This window comes from Diabrotica virgifera, chromosome 10 (genome assembly GCF_917563875.1).
Source record: "Diabrotica virgifera virgifera chromosome 10, PGI_DIABVI_V3a".
In the NCBI taxonomy this organism is placed as follows: Eukaryota; Metazoa; Arthropoda; class Insecta; order Coleoptera; family Chrysomelidae; genus Diabrotica; species Diabrotica virgifera.
Genome location: NC_065452.1, coordinates 58,396,707 through 58,417,496, shown reverse-complemented (window position 1 = coordinate 58,417,496; position 20,790 = coordinate 58,396,707). Strand labels below are relative to the sequence as shown.

General features: G+C 33.7%; 1 protein-coding gene across 4 annotated transcripts in view; it reads left to right on the top strand.

Moving 5' to 3' along the window:
- LOC114344922 (histone-lysine N-methyltransferase, H3 lysine-79 specific) overlaps positions 1–20,790 on the top strand; it is a 209,872-nt gene that overhangs the window by 167,657 nt on the left and 21,425 nt on the right. For all 4 annotated transcript variants that reach the window (XM_050641439.1, XM_050641438.1, XM_050641440.1 and 1 more), the window contains exons 6-8: positions 78–1,884; positions 3,098–3,414; positions 13,323–13,704. In XM_050641439.1, the coding sequence (XP_050497396.1) occupies positions 78–1,884; positions 3,098–3,414; positions 13,323–13,704 (2,506 nt within the window). The remainder of the gene's footprint in view (positions 1–77; positions 1,885–3,097; positions 3,415–13,322; positions 13,705–20,790) is intronic.

Genomic DNA, 20,790 nt, shown 5'->3' with positions numbered 1-20,790 from the left:
TTTCTACATTTTAAAATTATTTTAAACTTTTTTTGGAAATAGGAGATATTAATTTTACGTTGTTTTATGATTTATAGAACAAACGTCAGCCAAAGAAATTAAGGCATAAAGTAAATAGGAATACCAAAGCTCAAGCTCAACAACAAGAAAAACAAGCTGCTTCCAAACCCAAAGCCAGACGAGGCAGAATGAAGAAAACAAGAGCTAAGAAACAAATCAAAATTAACGGTTTGGATCTGTTACATAACGAAACATTGCTAAGCACATCACCCCAAGCATCAGGTAAGAAGTTACCTCCTGCACCAGGTTGTGTTGACCAGCAGTTGACTACGTTAAGTTCTGATTCAATAGTTCATAATGAGCTCGACATACCAGAACAACCAGCTGAAACACCCTATGGTTTACAAGTACTTCTTGATATGTTCAAAGGTCAGTACATGCAGATGTTAAATCAACTGAAAAATCCAAATTATAAAAATCTTATTGAGGTACAAATTGGAGAGGAGAACGAGAGAAATAGAAAATTGAAGAATCGTGCAGCACAATTGGAAAAACAAATTACTCTTCTAATCGATGATAGTGTTGCTCTGTTAAAAGCTAGAATGAGTGAATTGGAAATTGATGCTACGTCTCCTGTTGATCTTCTTGCAAAGGCTAAAGAAATAGTTTGTCGTCACAAAGAACTACAAGCAACAGCTAGCAAGTTACAGGCGGAAGTAACTAGTTTGGAGGGCGAACGAGACAACTTTGTAATGCAGAGACAAGCAGAGATTTGTGAAAAGTATGCAGGTGCAGTAGCGTCTGGTCTATCTCCCAAAGCTAGTCAAAATTACATCTTAAGAGAAATATCATCAACTTTAGCCCAAAGGAAGAAACTTCAGAATGAGGTATCAAAGTTGGAGGGAGATATTCTTAGTCTTCAGAAAAATGAAGAAAGAAAACAAGCTCAAGCACTAGCGGCTAGACAACAACAACCTGCTAAAGTTTCTAGAAAATCTCGAGAGTATAGAGCTCGTTCACAAGATTGGCCTGATGTTCCAGATATAGCAAAAATTGAGGAGCAAAATCCAGAAATATTGGCTCAAAAGATATTGGAAACGGGAAGAAAAATTGAAGCTAGTAAAATGTCTGCAATAAATAACAAAGTGCCACAAATAATTCATAATAATCCCACTAAACATTTACCACCTAATAACAATTACCCAAAATCTTTAATACGTAATATGCCTGCTCCATTTGCTATGACAACAAAGCGACAAAAAACTACTCACAATTATCCTATGGCTAATATGCCCACTGTTCAAAATAATCATCCAACCAATCATCCTTGCAAAGTCCAAGGAGCACTTCGTATAGCAAATTTTGAAGATCGCCTGAAAAGCATCATTACTTCAGTTCTTAATGAAGATGTTCAAAATAGAACTAAACAAGCTCAAACACCTGTCTTGCAATACAATCAAGCTCATGAAAGACCAATGGCCATCGACAAGCATATGTCTCAGGAAAGGCACTTAACTCAAGAACGCCATTTACAGCATGAAAGGCATTTAACGTCAGAAAGGCAGTTAATTCCAGAAAGACAATTTAACCATGAACGGCAGTACACCTCTGAGAGGCACATTACTGCTGATAGACATATAAATCAGGAAAGACAAATAAGTGCTGAGAGGCACTTGAATTCAGAAAGGCCCCTCAATGCAGAGAGGCATTCGAATCCTGAAAGACATGCGCTTTCTGATCGAAGTTTACCTGCTGAACAGCCAGATTATACCCAAGTATCACCTGCCAAGCTAGCCCTTAGAAGACATCTTTCCCAGGAGAAATTGGCTCACCAACAAATCCCCTATAATACTGCAGATGGAATGGTTGCTACAAGAACAATTGGTAAGTAAATGTTTTTTTCTATACTTAACATCTTAAAATCAACCCCTCTGAAAACTCATTAAAGTGATCAATTGATAATCACTACATTGATATATACAGAGAGAATCTAAATTATGGAATAAATTCATTTTCTCTACAATGGACGACTTGAGAGAAAAATCGCGAAACAGGTCGATTTTTATTTTCAAATTACAATTTTTTGGGACATATTTCATACTAGTGACGTCATCCATCTGAGCGTGCTGACGTAATCGATGATTTTTTTTTAATGGGAATAGGGGTCGTGTGGCACCTCATTTGAAAGGGTATTCAATTCTCTATTATACAGTAATATAAACATTAATATCATTATTTATACAGGATGGCCAAAATAATAATTTTTGAATTAAATTAATTGACCAAAAAAGAAGAATTTATGCAATTTATTTAATTCAAAATACATTCTACCGCCGTCAGAAAATAGAAAAAAATGTTTATTTAGCAAATAAACATTGTTTTTCGTTTAAATTAAATGTTCAAACCGCCAAGAGGTAGGTGGGAGGCTGTTTGTGATTTAATTTAAGCGAAGATAAATGTTTATTTGTGAAATAAACATTTTTTCTATTTACTGACATGCCGTACAATGTATTTTGAGTTAAATAAATTACATACATTCTTCTTTTTGCGTCGATTTAATTCAAAAATTATTTTTTTGGTCACCCTGTATAAATAATGATATCGTTTATATTACTGAATAAAGAATTGAACACCCTTACAAAGGAGGTGCCACACGACCCCTATTCCCATTTAAAAAAATCATTGATTACGTCGTCACACTCAGATGGATGACGTCACTAGTATGAAATATATGCCAAACAATTGTAATTTAAAAATAAAAATCGACCTGTTTCAGGATTTTTCTCCAAAGTCGTCGATTTTTAGAGAAAATGAATTTATTCCATAATTTAGATCTTCTCTGTATATATTCATCTAATACAGAAAAAACGCTGACCTTCTTCAATAACTTGAATGTAATGTTTATTTATTCATTATTTTTATCAAAAATACCTCTTACATTTCCAAAGATTTTTTGTATACAAAATAATAATATGTTAGTCTTCCCTAGATATTAATTATAAGCTAAAATTTTTCAGGAAAATATCTTTAATGCACTGATTTCTCATAAAAAATGTATTGTTAAAGGTATCTTAGTAATGTATTCAATATTTTTCAGGGGACCTTATGTCTGGTGAAATCGAACGAACCCTTGAAATATCTAACCAATCCATTATAAATGCCGCAGTAGACATGAGTGATATCCAGGGTACAGCAACGTTGTCCTCAAGGTCTGTGGTCAACGCCAATTTGCCACCCCGTCCAGAAAGAGTCAATGTTAAAGTGCCTAATGCAGAGATGCCTCCATTATCTACTTTACCACCCACCCCCAAAGAACCCGATCCAGTGCCTAGACAGCAAGTTTACAGCCCTATCTCTAGACCGTCTTCCACTGAAGGACTGGAAGGATTAGCTTATATACATTCTCATTCGAAGGTAAATATTAATGATAGTACTATACTCCATTTAAAAATCATTGATAGCACAGTTTTTATAACACAAATCATTTCCTTTTTTTGTAATATTGTATTTGAAGTGATAATATCTATAAATGAAACAAAAACAGAGATAAATGTAAGTAAAACAAACTAGTCAGGTTACAAACTTCAATGGAATGGAAGCAAGCAGTAAATACCATGTCCTCTTTATAAAAAAGGAGATAAAGCGGAATGTCAGAATTATAGTGGTGTGACACTATTAAATGTAGTGCATAAGATATTAGCAATCCACATCAAAAACAAGTTAGCAATAAGTCCTAACAATAACATAGGAGAATACCATTGTAGCTTTAAAAAAAGGGAAAAGTAGTAAAGACAACATCTTTACTTTAAGGGAAATACAAGATGAGAGTCATGAATATAATAAACCGTGAATTGCACTCTTCATAGATTTTAAGCAAGTTTTTGATCGAATAAAAAGAAAAGAATGAAAGTCTTACGAAATAGCTATTTGTATAACAAGGGAGGAAAGTGCTACTTTTCCTCCCGAGAATGAAGTTTACTTGAATCAAGGGAGGAAAAGGCACTTTACTCCCATGTTATACATATGGTTTTTCCACCTTCCTCAAATAACAAGTCATTTTTTTATTTTTACTTAATTTATTTATGTAACTAACCAACAAAATTTATTAGAACTAAAACTAACAAGTAGGTTCAATATAACTGTCAACTGTCAAATATAAGTCAAATTATTAATGTAAACATTGTTAAATCAAAATAACAATTTACTGTTTTTTACCGGTCTGCAAAATACAGGGTGTTTTATAAATAAACGTTAAAATGTATAGATACTTACGTAATAGAAAATAGATATGGTACAGGGCATAGATTCCGTGCACTGTAGATATTTCTACATGTCGCTTTCTATCGATATTTGAATATCAAAATATTTGAATTTTTAGCTTTAATTGAATTATTTTCTAGTTTTGCTAGGTTATACTCTAATTGATAAACTAGAGCAAAACTAGAAAATAATTCAATTAAAGCTAAAAATTCATATATTTTGATATTCAAATATCGATAGAAAGCGACATGTAGATATCTACAGTGCACGGAATCTAGGCCCAGGGCGTCAACAAGTTATATTTCATGAATGAAATACCATGACGTCACTTTAAAAAAAGTGCAACTTTTTAGAAAAGTACAACTTTGCTCCCTGCAATCAGGTCCAGAAAAGTATACTTTCGGTAGAGGTAGGCGGAAAAATAACAAACCAAACTCTAGGAGACAGAGTAAGAAGTGAGGAAATAGGGGCGAGATGTGGTATAGAAGAAATAAACATGTGGACCAAAAGAAGAAAATAGAATGGAATCAACACATAGAAAGAATGACAGAAAATAGAATAGTACAATAGCAAGAGACAAATCGCCAAATGGAAGAAGATCATTGGGAAGACCGAGGAAAAGATGGTCAGACAATGTCAATTGAGGCTAAAAACCGAAGTAAAACAGGCAATGAGCTTATTTATAAAGTAGGAAGAAGAAGAAGAAAAAGAAAAGAAATGTATATAGCATGAGAAAATCTATAGGTTTAACCAAAAAGAAGAACGATAAAACTAACACCTACGAAAACAGAAAGTGAAGGTAGATAATAAACTAACATAAAACTTGAAGTAAGAGAAGGAGTACTACAAGGAGATCCGTTGTCATCATTGTTATATTTAATGTAGATATGGTAGGCTAATATTAACATATCTGGTGATATATATCATTAAATACAATGTTTGGCATTCGCAGATGATGTAGTAATTCTGTCCAGAAGCAAGAAAGAATTAAAAAAGGTAGTGGAGCAACTAGAAAAAGTAGTCGAGACAGGATTCTATATAAATGAAACAAAAACTAAGTATATGGAATAGACAAAGAATGTGAACAGGAACCATGTGATAACAACGGGTGAAGGAAAAATGTATAAATTTGAATATTTATGGACTATATTTTCGAGTAAACCAAGTATATGCAACGAAATACACAGAACGACTAATGTCAGGAAATCTTTGCATGTAGGTACTCAATAGAATATTCCAAAGTAAAAATATATCCAAAGAAGCTAAATACGTATAAAACTGTAATACGACCAATAGTCTGTATGCCTCAGAAATCTGAACTATGAACAAAAACTGAGCGATCAATGTTACGCAGGTTAGTATGGGAAAAAAATACTTCGAAGGATATTTGGTTGAAAAATGATAAAATACCAGTAGACACGAAGAACAAACAAAGAGAAGAATTATATAAGGACCCTAATATATTGCAATAGTAAGAGCAAAAGGCCTGGTTAGGACCTTTCTAAAGAATCACCGAAGTGAGAACACCAAAAATCTTGTTACGTGCTACAATAGGTCGTAAAAAGACAATGAAGGCCTAGGACCAGATGGAGTCATGAAGTTAATGACAACTTGAAATATCCCAATGTAAGCAATTAGAAAAAAAGCGAAGATAAAAAAGCGATGATAAACAACCAGTGGACAGGAAGAACAAACAAAGAGTTAGAAGAATTATATAAGGAGCCTAATATATTTGCTGTAATAAGAGTAAGCATGAAGACATATGGTTAGGACATCTCCAAAGAATGACCCAACATAGAATGCCAAATATCTTGTTAAGTGGTACAATAGGTGGTAAAAAGAAAAATGGAAGACCTAGGATCAGATGGAGTCTGAAGTTAATGACGACCTGAGGTATCTCAATGCAAGCAATTGGAAATAAAACGCGAAGAACAAACAGGAAGAAGTTTGTAAACCAAACCATGAGCCTGCTTGGCTGGAAGTGCTAATATATTATTATTTGAAGTTGTCAGGGTCCTGGTATGGTATGGTAAGGTACATCGGGGCAGGGCCCACTTATGAGCTCTTCAGACACTTAGACCTCCTATGGCGGGTCCATTGTGTCAGGGTGATACAAATTCTCATTCAAAACTGAAACAAAATGGTGTCCATATTTACACTTTTTCACCTGTTTAAAGGACGTTATAATCTTCTGCTATTTATTTATTTAGCGTATGGCTTCTTCTTCTTCAGCCTGTGTTCGTCCACTGCTGGACATAGGCCTCTTCCATTTGCTTCCATCGATTTCTACTCTTGGCAATTCTCATCCACTGTTTGCCCGCGACTTGTTTGATATCATCTGCCCACCTCTTCTGCGGTCTGCCTACTCCTCGCCTTTTCTCTCTTGGTCTCCAGTTTGTTAGTCTCTGTGTCCATTTTTCGGGATTATCTCGGGAAACATGTCCGACCCATTGCCACTTCTATACGTTCTGCGACATCAGTAATCTTTGTTATTTCACGAATGTCGATATTTCGAATTTTGTCTCTCAAACTAATCCCTAGCATGGCCCTCTCCATCGCTCTTTGAGTTGTACTGAGCTGCTCTAAGGTTTTCTTTGTAAAGGCCATGGTCTCCAGTCCATATGTAGTTACAGGCAAGATACATTTGTCATAAACTCTACGTTTTAGACACATTGGTATATCTCTATTCTTCAAGATAAAGCTTAACTTGCCGAAAGCTACCCAAGACAATTGTATGCGTCTTTTTATTTCGGCTATTTGATTTTCTTTGCCGATTTTGATGGTATATCCAAGATATATATAGTGGTCTACATTTTCAAGACTGACGTTGTCAATAACAAGATTAGTTTGTACATTACTCATTATTTTTGTTTTCTGAAGATTAATTTTGAGACCTATTTTATTTGACTGCTGGTTTAGTTCCTTCATCATTTGCTCCAGTTCCTTGATATCTGTACTGAATAAGACTATGTCGTCCGCAAACCTCAAATGACTCAAACGTACACCATCAATGTTTAGACCTTTTTCCTCCCATTCGAGCTGTTTGAATACATTTTCCAATGCTAAGGTAAAAAGTTTTGGTGAAATAGTATCACCTTGTCTAATACCTTTACCAAGGCGTATTTTTTCGGTTTTTTGGTCTTCATTGATTTTGATGTGGAATGTGGCCTGTTCATAAATGTTTTTAATGAGTGTAGTGTACCGTGAGTCTATTCGAGCATCCCTGAGGGCTGACAAAAAGGACCAAGTTTCAATACTATCGAAAGCCTTGTGAAAGTCAATAAATGCCATATGTAAGGGTACATTATATTCTGTGGTTTTTTCTACCAGTGTTCTGATGGTTTGTAAGTGATCGTTAGTACCAAACCCTTTTCGAAATCCCGCCTGTTCAACCGGTTGATATAAATCAAGTTTTTGTGTTATGCGGTTGGTTATTATTCTTGTTAGCAATTTGTATAAATGTGACAACAAACTTATAGGCCTGTAGTTTTCAATATTAGTAGTGTCTCCTTTCTTGTGTAAAAGTATTATTTCGGCGTTTTCCCACAGATTGGGTATTCTTTTCTCTATTAGACACCTATTCAGCAAGACTTCCACAACCTCTACAACGGTGTTGCCACCCATTTTTAACATTTCAGACGTTGTATGATCCTCGCCAGGAGCTTTTTTATTCTTCATTTGCTGTAAGGCATGTCTAATTTCCGAAGAAGTTATTTTAGGGAGAGTTTCCGAGCCGACGTTTAGAATTGTTCTATGGTCTGTTCCGGGGTTCTGTATAGTGGATGTATAAAGATTCTTGTAGAACGTTTGTATTTCCTTGATTATTTGAGTTTTTTCCGTCACCGTATTCCCCTGTTGGTTTTTGATTTTAGTTATCATCGATTTTCCTTTAGTTAAATTTGATTTCAATACTCTCATGTTTCTATTGTCTTCGATGGTTTGCAATATTTGTTTTGTTTTATAAGCCCGCAAGTCTGACCTTATGCTCTTTTTAACTTTATTGTTGATAGCCTTATATTCTGGCAATTCTTTAGATGTTCTTCTTCTTTCTTCCATTAAATCCAGTGTTGTTTGTGTTTCGTTTTCCTCGGATTTTTATTTTTACCACAGATCTTTTTTGTAGTTGATGTTATGTCATTCGTTAATTTTTCTGTTATTTCATTTATATCTTTCGTGTTGAATACTGGTAAAGGTCCTAGTTTCTTTTTTAGTTCACTTTGATATTCCTCTTGATTCATTTCGAGTGCTTCTATGTTTGGTAATTTATCCTGTGTTAATAATTTTCTTCTATCGAATTTCGTATTTACTTCTTTTCGCACCCTAACTAATCGATGGTCACTACCAGTGTCGACAGAATTTAGTACAGTAACATCTTTAGCAATGTTTTTGAAGTTAGAGAGTATAAAGTCAATTTCATTTTTTACTTTGCCGTCTGGGCTGTGCCACGTCCATTTTCTCTGCATCTTTTTCTTGTAGAATGTGTTTAAGCAGAATAGCTTTTCTTTGCTGAGGAAATTTGCGAGCATATCTCCCCTGTGATTTCTACTTCCCAGTCCAAAATTTCCAATATATTCGTTGTCGTTGTTATTTTCGTTCTTTCCTATTTTAGCGTTGAAATCTCCCGTAATTATTACGTAATATGTTTTCTCTAGGTTTCTGGCTCTTGTAATGTCTTCATAAAGTTGTTCTACCTCTTCATCATTTGCGTATGGCTATATCACAGTTTTTGTACAGTGTGTCTGCGTAACTTGGAACCATATGGGAAATTTTTTACTGTCAATTTTACGAAAAAAAATTATTCTTTATAAAGTGCTCTGCATAGTCTAAAACCTAAGACGCAATCATCAGATATCAAATTTTATCCACAGAGAACGGTAGTTCTCACCAGTGGCGCACAACACCCCTACAAGCGACACTATATATACACGAAATTTTCGATTTTCTAAACCTGACTGAATTGAAAATTGGGCCACATCCCATCTTAAAGAATAGGAAAAGACTCGTCCATCCATATGTCATATCTCCATTTTGGTCCAAGGGTGTGGATTTTACGGCCCTTCCCATTTAGAGTCTGTTTTTCGTTCTCGTCCCCAAAACTCTCAAAAATTTCAAAAACTTAAGCCCGACCTTTGCGGCTTCTGATAGCACAGATCATTACCTTTCCAACGCATGTTTAATTTTGAAAATCGGTTATACCATTCAAAAGTTATCGAGCTCAGAAGTATGACTCAATTTTTATTTAAAAAAGGGAAAATGTTTGTGGATATGTATGTATGTATGTATGTATGTATGTGTGTGGAAAAGTTACACCGATCTGAATTTTTTTTCTGTGTTTCAAGAGGGTGTGAGGGCCGATTCAGAACCGGTCTAATTTTTGACTTCTGACTACCGGTAAGCCAGCTAGAGGACTAGATAGATACAAAATAGCATATTTTTTGGGCGTATATATCTTAGGTTCAAGGAGAGACAGGAAAACCGCAAATACACCAAATTAATAGGGATGAGTTAAGATTTCAAACGGTGCTTAAGCGATCAACCTGAGACATACACACTGCTCACCATAGCCGAAAAACTGAAAAATTAACCGTTGAAAATTTTGGTTTTTCGACAATTACTCAAAATTTCAACCTACGAATTGCGCCAATAACTGAGCGTTTGTAGGAGGACTCAGGACGCGTCTAACGGTGTATATCTCATATCTGGGAAAATTCGAATTTTTTAGTTATAGGCTTTATAAGTATAATCAAATCTATTTCTTATGGGAAAAACCGTTTTTCAAGCTCAATAATTCCTGTAATACGTTCAGTTATCATACTTGATCTTGGATGCATCAGATAATACTTGTCAATACGTTTTAAACTCATATTTAGTGATCAACATCAGTTCAGCCGTTCAGAAGTTATAGAGCTCCAAAAGTATAATTAGTCCAGGAACTGAAACTTTTCACTTCGCAATTTTTACAGAATGGATCGATTTGCTTGAAAATTTGAGAATAAGTAGTGGAGAGTCTAAGGATCAAAATCTGTATTATTCCGAAAGACGCTTTTACCATGGGGTGGTTGCCACCCCGTCTCGAGGGTGGAAATTTTTTATTATATTTTGACCGCAAATGTTGGTAAAAACATTAATTGTAAGCAAAAAATGTTTTATATTTTTTTGATAAAATTAATAGTTTTCGATTTATTGGTTATCGAAATTTAGTTTATATCGAAAAAATCAATGATATTAATCAATCATGGTTTATGTACCTGTAGTGGTTACGATGCTAGTTTGATTGGGCAATCCGAGTTCATTTGCCGGCCATAATTACATAATTATTAGGATGGCTGGGATATGAACTCGGATTGTCTTATCACTGGTGTCGTAAGTTCTAGATCATTTGGGAGAGATTGCGACCAAAGTTCTCGTTCTCAAAACTACCAAAAATTTCAAAAATATTAGTTCGACCTTTGCGGCTTCTGCTAGTACTGATCATTACCTTTCCAACGCACATCTAATTTTGAAAATTACCAGAGAACGACAGTTCTCGCCAGTGGCGCACAACCCCTACATGCGACACTATATATTATATACACGAAATTTTCGATTTTCTAAACCTGACTGAATTAAAAATTGAGCCAAATCCCATCTTAAAGTTTAGGAAAAGACTCCTAGATCCATATATTACTTCTTCATTTTGGTCCAAGGCTGTGGATTTTACGGCTTTTCCTATTTAGGGTCTGTTTTTCGTTCTCGTCCCCAAAACTCCCAAAAATTTCAAAAACTTAAGTTCGGCCTTTGCGGCTTCTGATAGCATAGATCATGACCTTTCCAACGCATGTTTAATTTTGAAAATCGGTTATACCGTTTAAAAGTTAGCGAGCTCAGAATTAGAACTCAACTTTTATTTAAAAAGGGGAAAATGTTTGTGGATATGTACATATGTATGTATGTATGTATGTATGTATGTATGTGGAAAAGTTACACCGATCTGAATTGTTTTTCTGTGTTTCAAGAGGGTGTGAGGGCCGATTCAGAACCGGTGTAATTTTTGACTTCTGACTACCCGTAAGCCAGCTATAGGGCTAGGTAGATACAAAATGGCAAATTTTTTGGGCGTATATATCTTAGGTTCAAGGAGAGACAGGAAAATCGCAAATAAACCACATCAATAGGGTTGAGTTAGGTTTTCAAACGTTGCCTAAGCGATCAAGCTCAGACGTACACACGGCTCAGTATAGCCAAAAAATTGAAAAACTAAACTTTGAAAATTTTGGTTTTTCGACAATTACTCAAAATTTCAACCTACGAATTGCGCCAATAACTGAGCGTTTGTAGAAGGACTCTAGGCTAATCTAACGTTGTTTACCTCATATCCGGGAAAATTAGAAATTTTAAGTTATACGCTTCATAAGTATGATCAAATCTATTTCCTATGGGGAAAAACAGTTCAAGCTCAATAATTTCTGTAACAACTTTAGTTTTCATACTTGAACTCAGATGCATCAGATACTACTTGTCAATACGTTTCAAACTCATGTTTAGTGATCAAAATCGGTTAAGCCGTTTAGAAGTCTTAAGTTAGAAATGTATAATCCAATTAACTATTATTCCCGAAATGGTTTATGTAGTTGTAGTGGTTACGACGCTAAATTTGATCTGTAACGGATAATCTGAGTTCATTTACCGGCCATCCCAATATTTTTATTTATTCTATTTCGACTAAAAAAAAAATCTAGTATACATTCGATGGTCACTAGATCATTTGGGAGATAATGCGACAAAGGTGACCATTTATAAAGCTTGACGTGTAATCGAGAAAAATTGCATTCAACTTCATACATTTAATTTGTATATAACTTGAAAAACTCCTGATACAAGAATAAAAAACCGCTAAACGCCGTAAAAATGAGTGGCGCATACAATATTCCAGCTACAAAAGATCTGATATGAAAATTACGTGGCGCGAAAATGTATTTTCATTTTGATGCAAAACAAAATTCTAGTTTTATTTTAAAAGATTTTTTCATAATATTTGCTAAATTTGAAGTAAACGCGCCACAAAAGAGTAAATTTGATACAGTTTGAATTTTGAAACTCTTTTGTGGCGCGTTTACTTCAATTTTAGCAAATATTATGGAAAAATCTTTTAAAATAAAACTAGAATTTTGTTTTGCATCAAAATGAAAATACATTTTCGCGCCACGTAATTTTCATATCAGATCTTTTGTAGCTGGAATATTGTATGCGCCACTCATTTTTACGGCGTTTAGCGGTTTTTTATTCTTGTTAACAGTATACGAGGCATGTCAAAAAATATGAATTTCGCTCAAGAGTAAAGTGCCTTTACAATATTTTACAATATCAAAAATTGTCATGGAGAAAAGTTGTTTTTAATTAAAAATTATGTTATAATCTGCATTTACACTCTTCTAATTGAAAATTTTTTTTTGAAAATTCTATACTCCCTGACAAGGGCATGTTCTCGACGGATGTGTGATGGGGCTATATGGCTTAGTGCTGGTAGCCAATACGTTGGAGTGGCCTTGATTGTACCTGATATAATACGCAAAGCCTGGTTTAGTTGGGCATCAACACGTTTGGTGTGTGGGCTGTTGAGTTATACCAGTGCACAGTACTCTGCAATGTGATACACAAGTCCCAGCGTTGTCGACCTAAGTGTAGTCGTTGAGGAACCCCATGTGGTACCGCATAACTTTTGTAGAAAATTGTTTTGTGTTGTAAGTTTTGCAGTCGTCTTTGTAAGATGCTCTTTAAAGCTTAGCGTTCTATCGAGTGTCACACCTAGATATTTTGGGTATTTAGTATGATTGAGGAGTCTGTCTTCAAAGTGGATTTTTAATTGGTAATTAGCCAATCTGTTGTTTAAATGAAAGCATGATACATCCGTCTTGGAGGTATTGGGCTGTAATCTCCAGTGACGGAAATATCTTCTGCTATAAAGACTGTGCTATCAAACAGTTCCAATCTGAGTACAGTTGTTTAATGCTTTAATTATTATTTTGGTAACATGAATACTCTATTGTGGTTTAACGAACTTCATTTGTTTTATATTTTTTCAGTATATAACGCCACCTCAACCAAGTCCAAGACAGCAGTACTCCCCTCGGACGACTGTTTTGTATCCCACACAACCTCCCCGACCGACCGCAGTGAATTCGTCGTACTCAAATGACATGTACATGCCTCTTCCACGTGCTGACATCAAGCCGTACCACGAATCATACTTCAATGACAACAAGTCGCCGGTTCGAGCTGAATCTCGAAACGCCTTTATCGCGGAAGGTTTGGCAGCGACTCTTCAATCAAGAGCGCTTGGTGCATCGATAAAAGAAGAGGTTGAGATGTACGAGCGAAGGCACGGGTTTAGCCAGCCGAGCATAATGGCGAACCCAAATAACGAGGGCGTCTTTAAGAGAGAATCACCCATCGTGCAAGGAGGAGGTAAAACGTGATTTGATACTCCATTATCACTTCTAGTTTTTAACGTTGGATGTTCGATGGTGTTGGTGGTGGATGTTGCTTATCATTATTATTTGTTATAAGAAAGGTTGTCACATTAGAGTAGATTAGTTATGCTTTGCTTATTAATCCGTTCGCATGTTTTTATTTATTTTTAACCTAGTTTGTTGTTGGCACTGCATTTTTGTGTAAATAGGTAGAACCCAAACAATCTGCTTTATATAGCTCGTCACTGTTCCTTAAAATTTGGTATTGCATGACATTTACTGGCTATAATAATTGAACAAACGATTCGATCGTTTTATTTAATGAAATCATTACTAGATAGATAAATATCAAAGAAACTATACTTAATTAATCCTTAACCGTTATTTTGGAGCAGAAATCTTTGCAAATGCTGTGAATATATTTCTATCCAAATATTTCCTCACATTGTCAGCGCCAATATATTTCTATCCAAATATTTCCTCACATTGTCAGCGCCTTTCCAATCTCACTATTCCACGTCCTTGCTGGCCTGCCTCTTCTTCGTTGTTTGTCCACTACTACTTGCCACACTTTTCACTTTTCTGTTACCATCCATACGGACCATATGAGCGAACCACCCAAGATGTCTTTGTTCGACTTTGTCTAAGATCAGTACAACATTACATTGTTCCCATATGAAATAGTTTTTAATTTATCACTTCTCGTCACTCCAGCAAACCGCTCATAGACTCGATGCACATTTGATGCAAGCTGCTTGTTTTCAAGCCACGTTTCCCGTCAACATACATTTGAGCGGTTTTTCAGGCTCAATACACGCCAGAAATAAACAACTCTGTATCTACGTTGAAATCGATCGCGCGGTCAAGGTGTACAGAGTTGTTTATTTCTGGCTTGTATTGACCCCGCAAAACCGCTCAAATGTGTGTTGACGGGAAACGTGGCTTGAAAATAAGCAACTTGCTCGCAGCCTGCACGCAACTTGAAAACACATAAGTATGCATCGAGCCTTAGATACTGCATTTCAAACGCTGATATCTTACTTTTGTCCCAATCACTTACAAGTTCAAGTTTCTAAGCAGTGTAGTAGCAAAGGTACATATACAGTGTTAAATACTTTTATTTTAGTGCTGATAGTGATCTCATTTCTTCGAATAAATAACCTTTGTCAGATTAATTGAGATATTGCTTTATTCATATTTTAAGTTTGTTCCAACTCGATACAAAACTGTTCTTGAACGGTTACGAGTATGCGCAGCAACGAAAAATGTGTTACTGCGCATAATTATTCGTTATTGCGCATGCGCGTAACGATTGAAGAACGGCTTTGTATCGAGTTTGAACAAACCTATAGTCTTTATCACTTTTAAAAGACTTATTAGCTTTTGCGATTTTTGTCATCCGACTTGTTCCAGCGTGTTTTTTAATGTGTCACTTTCTGTTGTTGCCTTGATAACCTTTGTTGATGGTGTGATCTGTAAATTTTCATGTTTTAACACTCGACCTCTTAATGTTTTTATTTCTCTTTTTTGATCTTTAAGTTTTCATTGACAAAAATTTCTTTGGTATTGTCTATTACTGGAATCAGTGTCGACAATGAAGTGTTGTTTGTGTTATCCCTTGAATGCACTGGACAATGTGTTTTTGCTTTTTTTTTATATTCCTCTTTTTTTGTTTTGGTACGATTAATCTCATTGGGATGCTCACTGAATGTGTTACAAACACGTTCTTCCAATGGTGAGGACGTATATTTGACGAAATACACATACTAAGTCTATATAGTATATACGAAGTACTATACTACTATACTAAGTCAATGTGTCATTGTTAGATATGTTTTAATATTGTTTATAGTCAAGTTAGCGAGAATTGAACTATACTAAAATCACAATAAAGATGCTGTAGAAATAAACAAACCAAGACACGTTAAATGTTACGAGGAGCACTCCCGAATCATGATTTACAATGTATAAACTTTGTAAATTATGATTTGTGATTTACAATGTATATACATCGTAAATCATGATTTGGGAGTGCTCCTTGTAACATTCAATGTGTCTTGGTTTGTTCATTTCTAGTGCATCTTTATTGTGATTTTAGAATACATTTAACCAATTTTTAAAGTGTTTATTTGTGTTATGTTTGTTTTAAACATACAGCTTAATAGTTTTCAAAGTAATTAACACAAGTGGTAGTACATACTTTCAATTAAAAGAAGAAATGCAACATCATTTAGAGTGTGTCTGCGTAACTTGGAACCATATGGAAAACTTTATCATCAATTTTACGAAAAAAAGTTATTCTTCAGAAAGTGCTCTGCATGGTCTAAAACCTAAGAATTAATCATCAGATATCAAATTTTATTAACAGTATACGAGGTATGTCAAAAAATATGAATTTCGCTCAAGAGGAAAGTACCTTTATCTTTCACAATATCGAAAATTTTTATTAAAAGTTGTTTGGAATTAAAAATTATGTTATAATATGCAATTACACTCTTCTAATTGAAAAAAAAATTGAATTTGTTTTTCAAATTACCGATACCCAACAATATTTCTATTACGATAACTCAGTTATTAGTAATTTTACGAAAAAAAGTTATTCTTTATAAAAAGGTCTACGTAGTCCAACGACTAAGATGCAATTATAAGATATCAAATTTTATAAATTTTATACGAGGTATGTCAAAAAATATGAATTTTGCTCAAGAGTAAAGTACTTTTATTTTTCCCAATATTGAAAATTGTTATTATAAAAAGTTGTTCGTAATTTAAAACTATGTTTTAATATGCAATTACGTCCTTCTACTTGAAATATAAAGGTTTTTACTCTTAGCGAAATTCGTATCTTTTTACATACCTCGTATAAAATTGATAAAATTTGATATCTTATAATTGCATCTTAGTTGTTAGACTAATTAAACGGAGTTATTGTAATAAAAATGATGTTGGGTATCCGAAATTTGACAAAAAAATTTCTTTTTTTTTTCAATTAGAAGAATGTAATTGCATATTATAACATAATTTTTAATTCCAAACAACTTTTCTTACTAAAAATTTTCGATATTGTGAAATATAAAGGTATTTTCCTCTTAAGCGAAATTCATATTTTTTGACACACCTCGTATACTGTTGATAAAATTTGATATCTTATGATTGAATCTTAGGTTTTAGACCATGCAGAGCACTTCATGAAGAATACCTTTTTTTCGTAAAATTGATAATAAAAAAGTTTCCCATATGGTTCCAAGTTATGCAGACACACTGTATATTGATACAGTACATTCCAGTTAAAATGTGCCACCCCATATGGGGCAGTTAGTATTGGCACCACTACCTCTTCAAATCCCACATAAGAAGTATGTGTCTTATTTATTGTAGTTAACAATATACAAATATTAGATACAACAGTATTACTTTTAGAAGACAATGATTTTAATTCCTACTGTGTTCTTTACACCTGCTCAAAAGTAGAAAGTTTAATAAAAACGTAGAATTTTTAATAACTGTAGTTGTTTGTCTAACAAAATAGAGTTTATAGTATGTATTTTGTAATAATATTTTTACAAGAAGTTCATTTTCTACATCCAAAGACAGAATTTTCTACAAAAAGACTTATTTCAGTTGTGATGGAAAAAAATCAGTTCAGTTGTGCATCAGTTTGTAGTAATTATAAACGATATAGGAGTCAACATTTCTAATGTATTATTATGTTAGTGGTCATACAAGAACATTTTTTAATAAAAAAATATTGCATTACAGTAAGGCGTCGATTATCCGAACGTCGATCAACCGAACGACCGGTTATCCGAACTCCCGACTCACGCGCCCCGCCCTCGAGTACTGAGCAAGCGTTAGTAATTAACGCTTAAAATATCTTCAATTTTCTTCAATTGTGTATCCAAAAATATGTTGTTGCAAGGACTGCACTTTTTTGTTTAATTGCTATTTGTCATTATCAAGGTGTAAACAAATATACAGTTATATAAATATGGTTTTTATTCACTTGTGGATAAATATGTATGACAAACTCAATATAGTTCGATTATCCGAACGAATCGGTTTCCCGAACACCCATGTCCCCCAATTAGTTCGGATAATCGACGCTCTACTGTACTTATTTTATCGTTCATTGTATGTTTTAAACAGTTTGTAATTTTATATCAATAAATATTTTATGTAAAGTTGTATATAAATATGGAATTCATTAAAAGTTTGTGATGGCAGTGTTCTGGCACTAGTGGACTGCTTTCTTCAGTCGAATTAACTCCCAGTTTTGAGCAGTGCACACTTTTAAGTAATCCATTTATAAAAAGACTAAGTTTTCAATCTAATAGCACATAAAATAACATTAAAAATATTATTCTACATCCCACCAGATTGAAAACAATGTGAACCTTCTCTGGTTACACCTCCGAGGCTTCTACAATTTGCAAGCCATAACGGATGCTGAGACTAAGGAAGATGAGGGAATTTTACAATTATAATTCACGTCCCATCTGCTCAGCGCGGTAAAATTCCAACGAGAATGGTTCCCTCCGTACTCCAATCAGAGTAAACATGTAAATAAAAAATGAATAACCATTTTCAATTTCGTTGCAAAACGAAAATACAGCCGCATCATACTCTAGTTCAATCAGAGAGTGCATCAAGCACCTCTACCGGTTTCGAAACTTATTAGTCTCTCATCAGGAGGCACATCGGAGAGAGCAGCATATGTGCCTCCTGATGAGAGACTTATAAGTTTCGAAACCGGTAGAGGTGCTTGCTGCACTCTCTAATTGAACTTGAATAATGATGCTAATCCATTTTAGTCTAGGGCGCATCTGTTTTGAGATGGACGTTGAGAGGTGACTCAAATTTTTTTGCACAAATTGCTTGAAAATAACTCAAATAATAATATTTGAGTTATCCTCCCACTCAAAATGGTCCGGAACATTGTTTAAATAATCAAAATGTCAAAATATGAAGGAAAAATTCGATATTTTTATTGGTTTTTTGATTATAACTTTAAAATTATTCATTTCTGAGAAAAGTTTTACTGACATAAAAGTTGCGTAATTAAATTTCCTACAAAATCGACTTAACTCAAAATTTAAAAAATAGTCACCCTTGTTGCAAAATAGCAATAATTGCGAAAAAAAACATACAAAAACAAGTATTTGCCTTTTACGTTTTTCAACCATTTATGCTACACTTAGGACCTTCGTGTTTTACCCAAAAAAACTTTATGATATAGTAAAGCAACACTGTTAATTTTATAAATATCGGTTTAACAGATTTTGCAAAATAAATTTTGCAATCCAGCTTTCGCAAAAAAAAATTCATTTTTTTAAAATGTTGTAGGACTAAAAATAAAGCAGATAGCAAGTTGAATTTTTTTTTCGCTTATAGAAGTGTACCGTACCTTTCATTTTCAGTTTGCAAAATTAAAATCCATTAATTACCACGGCGTCAGGAAATTTTTTAAATAAACATTAATTTTTGGTGCTACGCGCAGGACAGCGGTGTTCGATTCACACAAGTTGATTTCCACCAAAATTTCTTCCAATCTTTATCTAATATATTATTTTCTTACTCTATATTTTGTTGTATTTTAATATTTTAATTCCACAAAAATCAAACTAATTTTATTATGGTTTGTGAAATATTGTTTAAACAATTGCATATGTTTAAAAATAATAAACTTTTATTCTCTAAGTTAAAATATATGAACAAAGAAAGTTTTTGCTAAAAAAGTGTTATTTCAAACGATAGAGTATGTGTTTTTATTTTGCAATAAACAAATTTATTTATTTATATCGAAATGTAATAAAAATTAAAATGTATCAATCATTATCAAACGTCATTGGAATGCCCAATCAGAGCAAACTATCCGCTGTCCTGCGCGTAGCACCAATAATTAATGTTTATTTAAAAAAATTCCTGACGCCGTAGTAGTTAATTGATTTTAGTTTTGCAAATTGTAAACGAAAGGTACAGTACGCTTCTATAAGCAAAAAAAAATTGAACTTGCTATCTGCTTTATTTTCACTCCTGCAACATTTTTAAAAAATGAAATTTTTTTGCGAAAGCTGAATTGCAAAATTTATTTTGCAAAATCTATTGAACCGATCTTAATGAAATTTACAATATTGTTTTACTGTATCATAAAGTTTTTCTGGGTGAAACACGAAGGTTCCAAGGTAGCATAAATGGTTGAAAAACGTAAAATGCGAATACTTGTTTTTGTATGGTTTTTTCGCAATTATTGCTATTTTGCAACAAGGCTGACTATTTTTTAAATTTTTAACCAATTCTATATTGTAGAAAATTTAATTATGCAACTTTTATGTCAGTACAACTTTTCTCGGAAATGAATACTTTTAAAGTTATAATCAAAAAACGAAGAAAAAAATTGAATGTTTCCTTCATTTTTTGACATTTTGATTATTTAAACAATGTTCCGGACCTTTTTGAGAGGGAGGATAACTCAAATATTATTATTTGAGTTATTTTCAAGCAATTTCTGCAAAAAAATTTGAGTCACCTCTCAACGTCCAAATGTACTAATATTTTTACAGATGAGCCCTGGTCTATTTATCTTCTTCATGTTCTATAGACTAATGTACAATACTAATGTTCTACGCCATATTTTTTAAATACTTCCACAGAAGTTGCATGTCATTTGATAAAAACTTACTAAGTTAATACATTATTAAACTAAGAGTTGCATAAAATGTATATAAATGCACCTTCATTTTATACTACGCCAAAATGTAGTGATTTTATACATTTTTTTGAAAAAATACTAGCAGCTTTTTTGGCGCTTTCTATTTTAAACTAGCTTCTGTAACAAGAATACCTCTATATGTGCTGCCAAATATTTCTCGTCAACTTCCTCCAGACCTCTCTGTTATCCATAATCCTTTTATATGGAATCATTACTCAAAGAGATCTTCAAATATCTTCGAGCCTATCTGCATTCTGTAAGTATGCTTATTCTGTAATTTTTCATAAAATTATTTACTCACAATGTTGGTGATATTTGCATTATCGTTATGTAATAATCTATTCGTGTTTAGGGGCGTGCATTTGTGGAAAA